At 34.1% G+C, this 17902-nt stretch overlaps 1 protein-coding gene across 2 annotated transcripts in view; it reads left to right on the forward strand.

Annotated features, from left to right (window-relative positions):
- The first annotated feature begins 200 nt into the window (after positions 1-200).
- Positions 201-17902, forward strand: part of LOC132752367 (uncharacterized) — a 36693-nt gene continuing 18991 nt past the window's right edge. The window contains exons 1-7 of one of the 2 annotated variants that reach the window (XM_060742681.1): positions 201-349; positions 8324-9001; positions 9360-9653; positions 10831-11268; positions 11821-13100; positions 13994-14318; positions 14721-17502. In XM_060742681.1, the coding sequence (XP_060598664.1) occupies positions 343-349; positions 8324-9001; positions 9360-9653; positions 10831-11268; positions 11821-13100; positions 13994-14318; positions 14721-15031 (3333 nt within the window). In that variant the 5' untranslated portion in view covers positions 201-342 and the 3' untranslated portion in view covers positions 15032-17502. Of the gene's footprint in view, positions 350-8323; positions 9002-9359; positions 9654-10830; positions 11269-11820; positions 13101-13993; positions 14319-14720; positions 17503-17902 lie in introns of those variants that run through there. The other variant, XM_060742682.1, reaches the window with a different exon arrangement.

The following is a 17902-nucleotide window of genomic DNA, read 5'->3' on the forward strand; positions in this document are numbered from 1 at the left end:
TCCTTATTAAATAATGATAACAGTTCCTTGACAATATTGCTAAGCCAGTTTGCTTCAAATATGATGTTTTATTATGAATAATCATTTCTCAGCTTATTGTTCCTCTTTTCTTTATATTCGAATCATTTAACTGATATTTACTTATATTTATGATAATACAATCATATCTTTATCCGGCGACTTGATGTTTTAGTTTATAATATAGATACGCTGTGCACACTTAAAACAGGGGAGGTCACTACCTACACACACTACCACAAATACCAATTAAGCGTTTAAATGATCGGAGTTTTGTGAAATGTTTCCTGCGTGATTTTGGAACTTTCTTTGTTTCCCGGCAAAATGCCAGGTAAATATTGTTACAATTTCTATTTTTAGCATATTGGAAGCATTCCTAGGGATTCCACGACAGATAAATTTTGATATTTTTGCTTTAACTGGTTTCGGTTTCATTCCACTTCCTGGTACTATGACCTGTCTATTGTTTTCTTCAATTTAAAGCTGTATTTACTTCTGGCTATTTCCAGCTTTATAAACATCAAGAAAACAATTATTTTGTCATTCAAATATCAGTAATCCGTTCATATTAAATATATACAATACACGCCCGTTTAACTCACAACGAGTCGGTAAAAATGTTGTGAGCAACTTCCGTTCCTCGTTGTGAGCACCCATCTATGACGAGTGACACGATAAACAAGGTGAGTTTTTCATAATTTTTGAAGATTACAGACATTTATGTAAAAATATCTGAATGCAGTTAGCTAGCGATGTGTTTTCCGAGTATGCACATGTAAAGATATTGCCTGTTGGTGGACAATTTGATGGAAATACCGTGCGACGCAGTCACTCGGGGTAGCTGGAAAACTGGAGACAACTTCTCTTATGACCTAATTTAACATTGAAAACGTCGATTCTGGTGACGTTTTGTGCATTCTAACCTAAAACAGATGCCCACAAGTCTTCAGCGTAAATTATTATCTGAAAGTCTTCGTAGAAACGAAGATGTACTCTTTTTTGCTTTAATCCTCGTTGTGAGCACCATAACCTCGTTGTGAGCAAGACAAGCGCAGTGCTTGTCTGGTTTTGATATGTAATTCAAACGACATGAATACAATTTTCAATCTACCAAAAGCAATCAAAACGTTTTTGTACAATAGCTTTTTCTTTGGAATAGTTCTTCTTTTTCTTTATTTTTTTTTTGAAAATTATTCTTCATATTCACAAGTCATCAGATTAACAGAAGAACTAATCAGTGGAGGTAAATCAGGTATTTTATTTCGTATACTCTAGTGTGGCACGAGTGAACATCACGGGGTGTTTATGAATATTCCAACAATTTCACAATCTGTGTGATACACACATACATGTGTTTATCCTGAGCTGAAGACTGACCAAGTTATGTAAAACAAGAACTATCACGGTAAGTTGACAATGCCCCTGAAGTGGTGCTTTGTCCTTTGATTTATGGACCAGAATGATTATTTGCTTTTGGACAATTAGATCTTCAATGTGAAGGTTATTCAAGGTCAAGGTGAAATAAATATAGGTCAGTTGGAAGGTCTTGTCCAAAGTGGCATTGTGTCCAAATATGAATTAATTCCACTTACTTATAAAGAAGTTATGACCAATGTTAAAGTTTTTGGATGTTCTAGAAGGTCATTCACGGTACAAGGTAAAAAAATACAGATCAGTTTGAAGGTCTTGCCTAAAGGGGTGTTGTTTCAAAATATGAGTAGAATCCGTATACTAATAAGGAAGTTATGACCAATTTTTAAGTTTTTGGACAATTTGACCTTCAAGGTGAAGGTCATTCAGGGGTCAAGGTCAAAAGAATATAGGATAGTTGAAAGGCCTTGTCCAAAGATGTGTTGTGCCTAAACATTATGCCAGGACATTATGGCCAATCTTAAATGTTTTTGGACAATTTGACCTTCAAGGTAAAGGCCATTCAGGGGTCAAGGTAAAAAAATACAGGTCCGTAGGAAGGTGCTAAGGGATGTTGTGTTCAAATATGAATCAAATCCGTTTACTAATAAGGAAGTTATGGCCAATGTTAAAGTTTTCGGACAGATTGACGGACTGACAGACGGACAGTTCAAAACTAATATGCCTCCCTTTGGGGTATGCACAACGTCTTGCAAAGAAATGCTGCTGTGCAAAAACGTTTTAATTGCTGTGGTAGATTGAAAATTATATTTTCACCATCTGAATTACATATTAAAACCATACACGCACCGCTCGTCTTGCTCACAACGAGGTTATGGTGCTCACAACGAGGATTAAAGCAAAAAAGGGTATATCTTCGTTTCTATGAACAGGGCTGGGAATCAAAACTGCGTCGTATCCTACAAAATGTAAACAAACGACGCCATCTTGGAACGAAAAACGTATGTTTTTGTTTATAACTTTTTTTGTTGGAAATGACTGAAAACCAGATATATGTATTAACACTTTACACTATTTTCCGCTTCGTTCGGTATATGTTGCTTGCACAACTATTTTGTAAAACAAAAGTTATAGCGAACTTGCATCTCGAAGCGGGGCAGAATTTTTATGAAAATGTGTGGATACGACGCAGTTCATATTGCTTTATCTATTGTTTTTTCCTTCAAATCAATTATATATTTGTTTCAGAGTTCACCATAAACTTCGAAATATAATTTTGCATCATTTACTAAAATTTCATTAAAAAGAGATGTTTATTTTCTTTAAAAAAAATGATTTTTACGAAATGATACGACGCAGTTGAAAATAAAATATGATACGACGCAGTTGTATTTTTGGCAGTCTTTTCAACAGGGATAATTTTGGCAAAATATTTCTATTTTATGGAATAATCACTTGCGCTAGATAAAAAACCCCAGATCATTTGCGGTGTATAGCAATGTTCTGTTGCTTTTGATTATTTAGAATACATTGTGTCATGTCCAATATAACATTTAATTTGAAAGTTTACATTGCGGAAGCTACTTTTCAGTTAAACATGAACATGTTACCTAATTGATCATAATATCTGAAATAATTTCTTATATTTTCCTGCAGGTTTAATATTATCCCTAAATTTTTCGCAAAAAATATAGAAATCTATTAACTTGAATTCATGTTGGCTAGCTACGCTCTAAGTTAACTGTGGTTCTGCATGTTCTGGGTAATGACTGCTTTTTTGTGGTTTGCTTTCAAACTTTCACTCTACACATTAGCTTTACTAAGGGCGAGGACCTCAGGTGCGCCTTTGTGTATTATTTCAGGCAAAATGTTGCACCTGCAGAGAACCATCGACATTTTGAAACTAGCTTGATAGGTTTTCCACACGAAAGAATAAAAAGAACCTGGTGGTTTTCGAATTCATAGCAGTTCAGTTCAAGTGATTTGAATTCAGTAAACATAAACAGCTCGGCCACGGTCGGACACACCTGTCTGATTTGTTTTTTTTTTCAACAAAATTTGTTAACGTCAGCTGTACAAATAATTTTATTAACTTCTGGCGTGAAGTTTTAAGATTATAAATATTTGAATTAAGTATAAAGAGAATATCATTTTTATTTCTTATTTCGGTATGACTAGCAGAGAAATTTTCAATGTAAACAGGAGGTAATCCTCTGTGAAGTCATTTTCTGAAAACCTTTGTTTAAGTTTTCAGGCAATTCATTATCAAATAAAAATCACACTTTAGTATGAAGGTATGTTAAGATGCCATGTCTCTAGTCTGTTGAAAATTCGATGCGATAATCTGACCTAAATTTTCTGTTCAATATTGTGAAAACTTCTTTAATACTGTTGAAAGATCATGCCTGCCTATATCTTATCAAATTTATCGGTGCACAGCGTAAAATACCTTTGCAAAACGGACACCTTCTTTACAAAATAATCTGTAGTTGTATCATATGTAACTCGATTTTGAAAATTTAAAGTTTTTTAATGGAGAAGAATGATACTAAAGTGCAAATATAGAAAAAACATTCCGTAGACCTTTCCTCATCGGCGATAAAGAAATGCAATACGACAAAATCAGAAGTAAAGTTTCGCGGCGCTGAAAACGGAACGCATAACTTACTTGCAAAAATATATTGTAGCTTAACCATTTATAATATAATTTTAAAAATTTAATGTTCAGTTTTAAATGATAAAGCTCATCTGTTCTCACCGATTATTAAGAAAATGAATACAATAAAATCGGCACGTAAAAGACATAAGTAATAACGGAATTGACGGAAATTATTGCTAATTACAAGTAACAAAGGTAGTCATGCAATTTGCGCATAGCTCTCTTTCGATAACAAGAGACCTTTTCAAATTTTGTAATTCTTTCTTTTTTTTCTCTCTTTTTTAAAAAAGGTCATTCCTGATTAATACTAGTACAGGGTCAAGGAGAGGTTACACTGGAATCAAAAATAGTAATCACTTGATCCCATTTCGAACTCACGTGAACAATTTTAGAAGCATGCTAAGGCAACACTGGAACACGTTGCCATATGGGTGTGCGATCACGTGTTTCAATGTATATTGCATTTGATAGAGCCTTTCGGAATTTGTAGATGCTTATGATAGGTTCTTAAATGCGACTGAAAAATGCAGCCTTAATAGAATTGTATTACATTTCCATTTTTATGGAACCAATGAGTGACCTCGTGACCTCTGCTTTTGACTTAAGTTGTAAACAAGAAATGTTGTTGGACGTTATTAGCATACCTAGCACATAATTTAAATAGTTTAAAACCAATATGCAGCCTGCAATGAAAATACAACTGCGTCGTATCATATTTTATTTTCAACTGCGTCGTATCATTTCGTAAAAATCATTATTTTCTTGGAAAATAAACATCTCTTTTTAATGGAAATTTAGTAATTGATGCAAAATTATGTTTTGAAGTTTATGGTGGACTCTGAAAACGAGTATATAATTGATTTGAAGGAGAAACGATAGATAAAGCAATATGAACTGCGTCGTATCCACACATTTTTATAAAAATTCTGCTCCGCTTCGAGTTGCAAGTTCGCTATAACTTTTGTTTTACAAAATAGTTGTGCAAGCAACATATACCGAACGAAGCGGAAAATAGTGTAGCGTGTTAATACATATATCTGGTTTTCAGTCATTTCTAACAAAAAGAGTTATAAACAAAAACATACATTTGTCGTTCCAAGATGGCGGCGTTTGTTTACATTTTGTAGGATACGACGCAGTTTTGATTCCCAGCCCTGATGAAGACTTTCAGATAATAATTTACGCTGAAGACTTGTGGGCATCTGTTTCAGGTTAGAATGCACAAAACGTCACCAGAATCGACGTTTTCAATGTTAAATTAGGTCATAAGAGAAGTTGTCTCCAGTTTTCCAGCTACCCCGAGTGACTGCGTCGCACGGTATTTCCATCAAATTGTCCACCAACAGGCAATATCTTTACATATGCATACTCGGAAAACACATCGCTAGCTAACTGCATTTCGATATTTTTACATAAATGTCTGTAATCTTCAAAAATTATGAAAAACTCACCTTGTTTATCGTGTCACACGTCAAAGATGGGTGCTCACAACGAGGAACGGAAGTTGCTCACAACATTTTTACCGATGGACATTTTTCACTCGTTGTGAGTTAAACGGGCGTGATAATATCTGTATACTGTACCACTTTGTTTGCTAGCTTTGATAAGGAAAACAGATTCTGACACGCAAATCTACACAATCAATCAATATTAAGAATCAATATGTTAACTAAATTTGTCTCTTATATCACTGCCAGTTGCTAATACTGTTATATGTATTTAAGGGGCGTCCGTGGCCGAGTGGTTAAGGTCGTTGACTTCAAACAACTTGCCCCTCACCGCTGTGGGTTCGAATCCCGACAGGGGCTTTGGATTCTTTCACGTGAGGAAGCTGTCCAGCTAGCTTACGGAACGTCGGTGGTTCTACTCACTGAAATAATGCACGGAGGGGCACCTGAGGTCTTCCTCCACCAGTAAAGCTGGAACGTCGCGATATGACCTATACTGTGTCGATGTGAAGTAAAACCCAATCAAACCAATGAAACAAACATATGTATTTAAAGATATTCACTTATAGTTCAATTGGTTCTAGTAATTGATATATAGGTCAACGAGCCGACATGATATTGTACCATAATGTAGTACACATATTATATAGTACATATATTACATTTTTAGTTAGTTTGTTTGTTTGGTTAGTTGGAGATAATTTTAACGCCGATTCTTTAGCACATTTTAGTCATGTCTCAGCGGTCAGTCCGTCTAACCGGCACTAATTTCTCCGCTAGTGTCCAACTTGATACCTTAATCGATCAGTCGTGAGAGACAAATGATTATTAAACTCAATGTCTGAGGCCGTCCTAAAAAAATGTTTGTTTGCAGTAACCCGACCCTGAATTTTCAAGGTGGGTAGGTAGGTCGATTTTTTTTTATTGAATTGTTCTCCCAAATAAACATGGAATTTCAAAATGCTGGACAATTTATGCTTTGATAATCTGGTAACAATTAATAAATTGATAACTGAATTCTAATTTAATAAGAACTACATTTTATTTCTTCTATTAACCTTAAAGCACAAGGCATAATTTTCTGATTTAAAAAAAAATAATTTTTTATCCAGACCACGAAAAAAAAATTGAGTAGGGGCAAATTTTGTGAGTCGGCCGCGTTACTGCAAACAAACATTTTTTAAGGATGGCCTGAGATTCATTATCAAGTAGGAGTTTCGTCTTGCCCGAGGACTAAACGGATTACAAATAGGATGTTATCCCAACTGAGCTATTAAAGCAGGCGGACACCATCTTTAGACCTTTTTCTAGATATATCGATCAAACCTTTTGACCAATTTTAAGCCAATCAAAAACATGAAGAAAAATCAAAGAAACAATACAGAATCTACAACCCAAGTAAATTAATTTACATGTATACAGTTATTACTTTGTTTATCTTCCTCTTTTAATCAAGTAAACACGATTATGCTTTCTATGTTGTTTGTAAGTTTCAAACACGAGAGTAGTATATGCGCCTCTTTAACGTCACGACTGCACACGAGTTTTAATCTTATGTTAAGGGAAACGGTGACCTAGTGTATACTAGCTGTCTCTCAATCCAGGGATCTTGGGTTCGAGCCATACACGGACCATGTTTCCTCATTGACACCACTAATGATTAGTTCCAGGAAGTGATTAAAATAAGTTTCCGCAATCGAGCTTTAACAAAATGTTTAAACTTAACTACATGTATAATTATATATACTGATTTAGGCCAACCTTATTTTCCACATCGGAAAAAAAACATTTCGAAAGAAAAACAAATTATTGATCTACATGACAGAAAATGTGTCTTTTATCAATTTGAAACAAAATAGATAATCAAAGACATTACAACAAATTCAACAATCTTTTTAAAAGAAATGATTAAACTCAACAAATACATAATCATAGAGTTAACACACATTTATCATAATTAGACTATTACTGCTTACACCGATGGAACTGTAAATGCTAACCTTTGCCACAAGTGTAGAGCCATGCCAGCCCTGTACTTCCGGCACTCTACCCAAGCTTTTGATATCCCTAAAATTCAGGGAAATGGCACAAAATGGACAGTGCCAATTTTTTTTTAATTTCAGTTTCAGTTTATTTCTAGTAATATAGGCATCAGGCCCAAAATACAAAGTACAACAATACATCAAACAGTAGAGTGATAAATTGCAATTATATTTGTTACTAGATGTAATGAATTGAATTTGTAAATAATTATACAGTATTTAGCTCTTACTTTCTTACATTCATTGCATAATATATATATTTAGCAATAGATATTACTTCATTTATTATTGTTGATGACATGAGAGAATAAAATAAATGGTGGGAATGATGATGTAACCATGTATCTTTAAAATAGACAGCTCTGATATTGTTATATAGTGAACATTCAGAGAAAAAATGATATTCAACCTCAATAACATAAATAATTGTCTTTAGGCAATGAAAGCAATATCTTAAATCTCTATCTATTCCAATATGTCTACCTTTCTCTATCATAAGATTATGACATGGAAGAGCTGGACCAAGTAAAACAGCCATTAGGTATAGTGTTAAATTGACTCATTTCGCCGGATGCGAAATGTAAGCATGCGAGACTTTTAGAAAAATAATGGACATGCAAGACTCCACTTTCTATATCTAAAAAACTTCTATTGTACGTATATATTAAGTCGATGTATATCACGTGCAGTTTTATGTTCGATTATATTATCAAAAAACTTTATTTTGGAATGTAAATATATTAAACCAATCCACATGTTAATCCTGTTATAAATATTTCCTCTAGATTCTGGTCTTTACGTTATCGTTGTCGGACACAACCTGGAAGCAAAATGCGATGTTGCCAATGCTCTAGTATGTCAGGAGAAAATGTTTCAAACGTTTTCATGTCGGAAGAAAATTTTTGTAAGGTCTCGAAAAACCGTCAAAGGAAAGAATCTTTATATAATGACAACGCCAGATATTGAAACACCAGCGTGGAAACATTTTGAGAAAGAGCTGAAATCCCCGTTCAAGTTTAAAACGAGGGTCTTTTTATATGTACAAGATAATGATTGTATAGACAGTGATGATGCTGGGTCGATTGAAACTTTGCAAACTCTGTTTACAGAGAAAGTTGTGTGTGTTAAGTATAACACGAAACTTCCTAGAGAGGACAGTAACACGTCCTTAGATAGTTTCACAGAAGACAGTTTAGAACATGAAACGCCTAACGATCAGGTCATCATTCGGAAATGGGATGATTTTCCAAATAAAGTACAAAAAGGCCGAAAAATTATGAAGTTGATTGAAGAATGTTTGGAGTCTGGTACACCTGTCAAATTCGTAAATAAAGGTCCAATGGCAGTTGATGATAAGAAAGGACAGGTTCAAAGGAGCTTGTGCGAGCCATCGAGTAGTCAGGATTCGGAAACAGGAGGAGATGACGGTGATCTCGGAGCTGTGCCTATTAGTGACGATCCTGGTATGTAAAGTGTTCATGTTGATAAAGTGTTTCTTGCGAATATCTATGATTGACAAACCTAAGATCCTTCACAGATTTTTAACATTTACTGAGTCATGTGTAATATCAGCCAATATTTCATTTCAATATTTTTGTGTAAATACTGTCCATGAATAGTAGTATTTTAATGTTGAAGATTGAACACTTTACACAGCCGGTACAATGAAGCCATAGAGAGAAGTTGTACATTTCATTGACTTTTATAAACAGTACAAATCAAACCGATTCTAACATTTAAGTCTGTTTTTATTTTGTTTTACCGCTTGTTAGAAAAGTTGCCATATTAAAGATTTTAGTATATTATCTATTATTTATTCAGGACGCTTTGGAGAAGACGATTTTTCCAGCTTGGGGCTCCCATGTCTTGATGAAAATGACTGGAAGTTATACCGTAGAACATTGGAATTAGGCAGAGCTAGATCTAACCACGTGAGGGTGAATATTGTTGGTAACCAAGGAGCTGGAAAAACAAGCTTGGTTAAGCGTCTTCAAGGCGTGGATGTAAAATGTTCGGACCTGAATCAGAGGCCTACTGAAGGTCTTGAAATAAACCAAGTTACTACGAGATGCATTGAGAGAGACGGTCAAAGATATTGGGAAGCCAACGAAAACGGTAAGTTCTATAACAGTCCCATGCTCCATGAAATATTAATTATCGGTAAATTATTGCCGTAATGATAAGCTTGCATGGGTCGTTGTTATACTAAACTACAAAATAGTACATTAAAAGTGTGTGATTTTATAATGATTGTTTTCACGTCCTTACTGGCTTAACCAACTGACCTGAGATGTTTGACTTATTTTGCAACCGGTTATTTTGCGAATGTTTGCTAACATATAAAACGAAAACCTTCAGGTAAAGATACAATTATGCGAATACCTTTACAGTATCAATGTGACCTTCGTATATACTACCTCGTTAAGTTTCAATTGAGCTTTTATATATTACTGCACTGAGGGTCAATTAGATGACATAAAGACCATTTTCTTTTAGTAACACTACTGTAATTTTAATATCTCGAAAAAGTAACGATACACATAGCCGAATCAGCTGTTAGCATACATCTTACAAAACTTAAACAATCCTTATTAATTAAGTAACATTTGAATTTATATTGAGAATTACTGAACCATTCCATTTAATCGCACCGTGTTGGAGTCGAACTAAATTACATAATTTAGTTAAAGATCTATAAGCTGTATTGTGTTATCTTTTAGATTTATCCTATTTATTGTTTGAATGTATTGTTTCATACACAAGACATATAACGTGTATTTTTTATCTTTTATATATATTACATACATTGTACATGTCTTACCTTTAAGGCCTATTACATGTTTTGGCGCGTAATGACCATTTATGTGTTCGTGTGCCGTTAACCCTAAACCTACTCAAACACACGTGTTAGACCTTTCAAATATATTGTTTTATCATTAAGACTTAGTATGAGTTACTGTGTAATTTAAAGACCTTATTCGATGTAATGATTGATCGTATGATGTAGTAATTCGTGTTGTTCGCTGTTGTTGTTTCTTTGATATCAATACATCTTTGGATGGTGTTTTGTTGAATTCAATTTGAGCTGATTTTCTTTTCTTTTCTTTCTTTTTTCTTTTGTAAAACGCATATCATAAACGTTCTATATATTGTTTCACTAGTTTCTAATATTCAAATACATGTGTTCATTTAATGCATATGGTACTTACTTCATTACTTAAACATGACTACTGTTATCCATCATTATTTAATTTGCAAAGTTACTCTTTCTATAATTTCTATAATATTGCAGGATATGAACAAGAATTAAATCTCCAGAGAATGGCATTTGCTTTGCAACATGCCCAAGATCGTATCAGCAAGGAGAAATGCAGCAGAACGGAAGTAGAAACACCTACCGTTGATATAGAGGAGCTTGAAAAAGGGTCAGAAGAAGTGTTCGAGGAAGAAGTACGTACAGAACATAACATACAAGATCTTTTGGACGTAAAAGCAAAAGAGAGATACCTTCAGAAGGTGAAACTTTGGAAAGAAATTGCAAGAGAAGAAAGGATGTATGTATCCTACTGGGACTTTGCTGGTCAAACAACTTATTACTCTACACACCAAGCATTTATGGCACCGTCAGCTGTCTATGTACTTGTTATTGATTTGACTATGGACTTAGACAAACATCTTGAAGATACTCTGAAATTTAGAACGAAAGTATTGAAACAGTTCACAGTGGAAGGTAATTTATTCATATAACAAATTGATAGTAAAGTGACATTATGCTTATCCAAGTGCAAATAATGATGAGGGAAGTAGTGAAAGTCAAAATGAAGTTACATTATGCCATAATTCCTTTCAATTTTAAAATTCACTTCGCATTAACGATAAACAAAAATTAAATGTTGAAAAAGTGTGATCCCTCGGAAGCATAAGTGGAAATTAGTAGCCCGTAGAAATTTATTTTAATATCAGTTACATACAATTTATAAAATGAGTGGGACAGTAAATATTTTAGACAGATTTATATTCTACCCGTAACATTTTCTAATATCAAATGTTGTTTAATCGTAATTTTAGCAGTCACTGTTTTGAAATATATAGTCATTTCAGCTCAACTTAACAATGAAAACATGAAAACAACATTACTTTTAATAACCTTCAAAAGGATACATTGGTTCTGAAAGAATGTAGTATATGTATACACAATTGAAATTTCATAGCATTTATATAATTGTTTACCGTTATGTGACTGTCCAATTCTTCATAACAATATATCTATTTTTGATTTCAGAAACTGTTAAGTTTTGGATATCTTCCATTAAGGCCTACACTCGAGATGAGCAAAACGGTCACGCACCTTTCATTATTGTCGGTACCCACAAGGACAAGGTGTCAAAAGAAGAAATTCGTGAAAAATTTGGCAGTCTTCGACGAGTACTGAAACATCTGACCCAGGTTGAATTTGTTGCTATTGATAATACACTTCAAATCAAAGATGATAAAAGCCTGGAGGCCTTGAAGAATAAAATCCTTGATTTAGGACTTGGCGTCATCGATGAAGAAATACCAGCTCAATGGATCAATCTTGAAAATATTGTTCTTCAGAAGAAAGGTGCAGGGAAGAGTTTGTTGAAGTTAAAAGAGATACAAGAGCTTGATGAAAAGTCAGATATGCCAATGAAAAATCTGGAACGAATTGAGGCTTTCCTGGAACACGAACACCGAAGAGGTTGGCTGATGCACTTCTGCCATGATGACTTGAAAGATATTATCATACTAGATCCGGACCTACTAGCACGTTATTTTAATGTGCTATTACGCCCAAACTGGGACATTCCGTCCTCAGGCCTTGTTGAAAATGGGATTGCACATACAGATTTTATCTTTGACGCTGCGATCCATGTATTCAATGTGCGAAAATGTGAGGAAACTCTTTCTACGTTTACTAAGATATTGACACATCTCCACATTATGCACTTCTTCGAAGAAAACAAATACTTTATCCCTTGTTTATTACCGCACCAGACAGAGAAAGACAGTTTTAAGAAAAGTCTTCATCGGGAAAAAGCCCCAATTCTGAAGCTATCTTTTGCTGATGCATACGTACCGCCGGCTTTCTATCATTTGTTGATCGCTGCTTTGAACGAAGATCAATCCCTTAATATCTACAAGAAATCTGACGCACCACGGATTTTCAACCTATTTGCATGTTTTACTTTTCAAAGAGAGACATTATGGCTTGAAGTTTACTGGCATGAATGTTGTGTATACTTTGAACTGAAAAATTATGCAGTCGATACAAAGATTAATGAACCCGGTTGCAACAAGTTGAAAGAAGTGATTGTCATCATTCAGTCAAAGATTGATCACATACTCCGTGTTTATAGGCAGAATAACGTTCGATACGTAGTAGAAATCGAGTGCACGAAACACGAAAAGGACCAAAAAGGAGTATTTGTAAATTTGCAGAAAATTCGTGATAAAGGGGAAGTGATGTGTACTGATGGAGAAGAGGACCATGCTATAACATGGGATGAAATAAGCAAGATATTGCCTTGGAGTCCAAATTCAGTAAGTGATGATTTTACAAAGTTGCTTGCACAAGTTTCTTTTTTTTTAATTTAAGCAAAGTCACTTTTATAAGTGTCTTTTTAATGCGAATGAAAAAGATGGAAATTGCTTATAAAGACTGATTCTTCTTAATTTTATTGAATGTATATTTGTAATTATGGTGTTTATAGTTCCGACAATATTTGTTCTCTCCTATGGGAAATGGTTACTACTTTTAACCGTGAGTAAAATAGCAAACAATATAGGCTGAACACTATAACATACCTTTAAACAAAACTGACATTATAACAGCCCTACATTCAAAGAATCACAGTTTTATGTTAAATGTAATTAATGATAGAAAAGATCTGCTTTAGTGAAGTATAGCCTCCTATCTACATAATGAGTTATTACGTCGTATACGTATTGTGTCATTATACCCCATAAAGACACAAACTATACTCACACTGAACTGCAAGACTTTCGGAAGTAATTACAAGAACTATTTAAAATGTTTATTACAATAAATATTACGACCACCATTATCTTACAAGCAGATGTTCTACTGAACACTTCTTATGGGAAACTGGTCATCTTCATAGTACAAATATTGCACGATACGCCAAAGATCCGCTAAATGTGTAGGTCATTAAATTGCCTTTTTGAACTAAGAACTGGTGATTGTTATAATGACACAGTTTTCCATCCTAAAATGATACCATTTTACAGCCAGTGGCAAAATGTTAGGCGTTTTGATCGTAACCTGTTCAGTCAGCTAATTTGTTTATATTTGAAATGTGCAAGAAATATACAAAACAATAATTATTAAGTTTCTGTTTGTTTAAATGTAATCGGTTAGAAATATAAACCCTTGATGCCAATGTGTCAGAACTTTATCTATATGTATATTTTAGCAATGTGGACGCCGCGTTGAAATGAGCAGTGGGCGACCAAGCGACAGAATTCTTGGCCGCTTAGCTCGGCATCTATCGGGAGAAAATGCAACGTCGCTGTCATCTAAACTGAGATTACCACAGGGAAACATTGAAGCTGACTCTGCTATCAGTGACTGGAGTGATGCTGACATGCAGCGCCTTAAATTACTGTGCAGATGGAAAGAAGTTTATCCTGAACATACCACAGACACCCTGCTGAAAATGCTCGCCGAACAGAGAAATTATGATGAAGGGGAGTTGCAGACAGTCATAGAAAATGAGATTGATCATACGGAAGACTTTGGTAAAAAAGCATTTTAGTTCTTCATTAAATACAAAAGTACAAATACTGTCAGCGTTTGTACATATAATATATCTAAAGTATAATGTACATTTAACAATACATATGATGTTTTAAGTTTAATGTAAAATCTTTCTTATTCAACACAATACATATGATGCTTTAAGTTTTATGTAAAATCTTTTAAATTCAAATATTAATTTCTTTTAATTTATGAGAACATGGAACTGGGCAGCGTGTGTGCTTTCAGTTAACAGACTGAATTATGTTCAGATCATTACGCAAGGCTATAAGTGGCTATAAGAAAAACACGGACAAAATATCTCACTTATTTACAGGAATACAAAAATACTTATATGTCTTTATGAATTGAAGGCGATTGAAATAATATGTTTTTCGTAACAGGACTGGATTCAAACTTTCTGGATGCAGTGTGTCCAGGAAATGAGGACTTGGTTCTGGTGAGCGACTGTATTGGTGCCAAATACGCTTTTGTGATGTTAGAACTGGGACTTAAATTTCGAGACATTGAAATTAAACGAACTGATAATGAGCGTGCGCTACGGAAGACAATTTATGAACTGTTAGAATCGTGGAGACAAAGGTTCGATAGGGCAACACCAAGAATGCTGTTAAGTACTACAAAGTTTCTGAAATTAAACACTTCTTGGATTGTATCAAAATTCAGGGGAAAATTTGCAGAAAACTGGAAGTAGGAAATGGATAACCTGAACATAATGTGTCCGTAATTTAAAGCACTAGTCAATTGTAACACCGCCCAAACTTCCACAAAGAAGTAGCAAACAGTTTAGAACACACTGTAAAGTCTCCGCCCGGTGAAGACAACCAGATGACGCTTCCGATCTTCAAGTTAAACATATTATACCGCCTTTTATTTTGGCGGTGGCAGTGCAGGAAAGATTATGGGTAGAATCTTGGGGTTTAATCTCCGTTACCAAAGGCTGTTATTACAATTCACTTGTGCATATAAAATTTATTAACAATTTTTATGCCCCCACAATGTGGGAGCATATAGCGTTGCACTTGTCCGTCCGTCAGTCCGTCCGTCCGTACGTCCCGAAATCTTGTGAACGCAACTCCTCTTAAACCGGATGATAGAGTTTGCTTAAACTTACAGGGATGAACAACCTTAAGGTGTAGATGGTAGTAAAGAAAGGAATTTTCGCTGCGACCAAATTTAACAGAATTATGGCCCTTTGTTGATTTTTTCACTAGATACTATGTAGAAATTTTGTGAATGCAACTCCTCTTAAACCGGATGGCAGATTTTGCTTAAACTTACAGGGATGAACAACCTTAATGTGTAGATGGTAGTAAAGGAAGGAATTTTTGCTGCAACCAAATTTAACAGAATTATGGCCCTTTGTTGATTTTTTCATTATATACTATGTAGAAATTTTGTGAACGCAACTCCTCTTAAACTGGATGGCAGATTTTGCTTAAACTTACAGGGATGAACAACCTTAAGGTGTAGATGGTAGTAAAGGAAGGAATTTTTGCTGCGACCAAATTTAACAGAATTATGGCCCTTTGTTGATTTTTTCACTATATACTATGTAGAAATTTTGTGAATGCAACTCCTCTTAAACTGGATGGCAGATTTTGCTTAAACTTACAGGGATGAACAACCTTAATGTGTAGATGGCAGTAAAGGAAGGGATTTTTGCTGCAACCAAATTTAACAGAATTATGGCCCTTTGTTGATTTTTTCATTATATACTATGTAGAAATTTTGTGAATGCAACTCCTCTTAAACCGGATGGCAGATTTTGCTTAAACTTCCCGGGATGAACAACCTTAATGTGTAGATGGTAGCAAAGGAAGGAATTTTTGCTGCGACCAAATTTAACAGAATAAATTATGGCCCTTTGTTGATTTTTAGTTTTCAACTTGTGGCACATGTAGTCCAAAAAATATTTGACCTAGAGTCATAAGATTGACAGAACAGTGGCGTGTGGGGGCATCCGTGTCCTATGGACACATTTCTAGTTTAGGGAATATATACTCTTACTTTTGTGGAACAAAAACTACGAGCTCTCAATAGTTTTCTGTCGGCCAGTCATTCCATTAAGAAAGTTATTCATGGCTTGACTAGACACCAACAGAACTACATATTCCTTAAAGTGATATTATTCTCATTTGCTTTGCATTGTCAAGTTGAGCTGAATTGACTATATATTTCAAAAGATTGACGGTTATAAAGGTGGTTGACCAACAGTTGATATTCGAATATGTTTAAGATAAAATCATAATCTGCTTGAAATATAAAAAGACTGTCCCACTCTTTTTATAAATTGAACGTTACAAGTAAATTCCGATTGATATTTACAATTTCTTGCTTGGGCCACGTGACCACGTGACTTATTTATCCGTTCATGTAAATTTAAAAATGTTAAGGAATTATTTCATCATGTAATCTTATTTTCACGTTCACCTTTTCACTCACCATATGCCCTTGGATAGGCATAATGTCACTTACAAAATAATGTTATAATGAAAATTTTCTAATGCAATTTTATTAATGTATGTTCTCAGTCATTTCAACTTTTTAGGAGTTCATGCAATTGTTATAATGTAAATTTTATGATGAAACTTTATTGATTAGTGATGTAAATATACCCATGCATTTTATGTTCGTGTGATTTCAACTATATGCATATATTTTATGTGTAATTATGTAATTATTTTTATATTTTTCTTTAAAGAAAATATAGTCATATTTAGTATCAAAATGATCATCTGTTTTTATAGATTTTTGTTAGAAACATTAATTACGGTATTTTTTTTCTAAAAAATTATTTTAAATTTCAAAAATTTCTATTGTAATAAAACACCTTTAAGCAAGATTTTTAAATACAATATGGCATTTTAAGTTTGTCTGCTTAACTTTTACACTAATTTGTTATACTTAACTTCAAAGGCTTTAGCCAGGCCAATTAAGTTGTTTATTATACGAACAAAGGAAGCCAGGGTGAAACCTTTTCACAAATACAAATAATAAAAGGTGATTCGTTAATAACCAATGTTTACCATGTTTACCAATTAATGGAAATGGCTTCCTGTATTTCACAGATTTCGGCAATTTTCTTTATAAAAACTTGGTAGAATTTCTATGGTCATCATTCACCATCCATCTTGCTTTAAAATAAAGTTGTGTTCAAATAAATATTGGCTTTTTAATTTTAATGTTGATTTTCAGTCCGAAAGTGCGTTATAATAATACGTTACAGTGTTTCACAAATAATTTAAACATATGTAAATACATGTATTTAAAAGTGGTAAAAATTGTGTTAAGTGCCCGGGATTGGATAACTGAAAGTAAAGATAACAGAATTTGAGGGCATATTTTTCTTTTCTTCTAAAGGTATCATTAATAACTGCTCGTTCAAAAGTGCCTCTGGAATTGCACTATCTCATAAACTTAGTGTTCTGGGTACGGTCTTCCGTTTGGACAATCGTGACTTTTTATTTAGTCTGTGCCCGCGATGCACGATGGTACGATGGTGAAAACGCGATGGCACGATGGTACGATGGTAAAAACACGATGGTACGATGATGAAAACGCG

Source organism: Ruditapes philippinarum, unplaced genomic scaffold, assembly GCF_026571515.1.
Source record: "Ruditapes philippinarum isolate M1 unplaced genomic scaffold, ASM2657151v2 ctg239_1_1_1_1, whole genome shotgun sequence".
Lineage (NCBI taxonomy): Eukaryota > Metazoa > Mollusca > Bivalvia > Venerida > Veneridae > Ruditapes > Ruditapes philippinarum.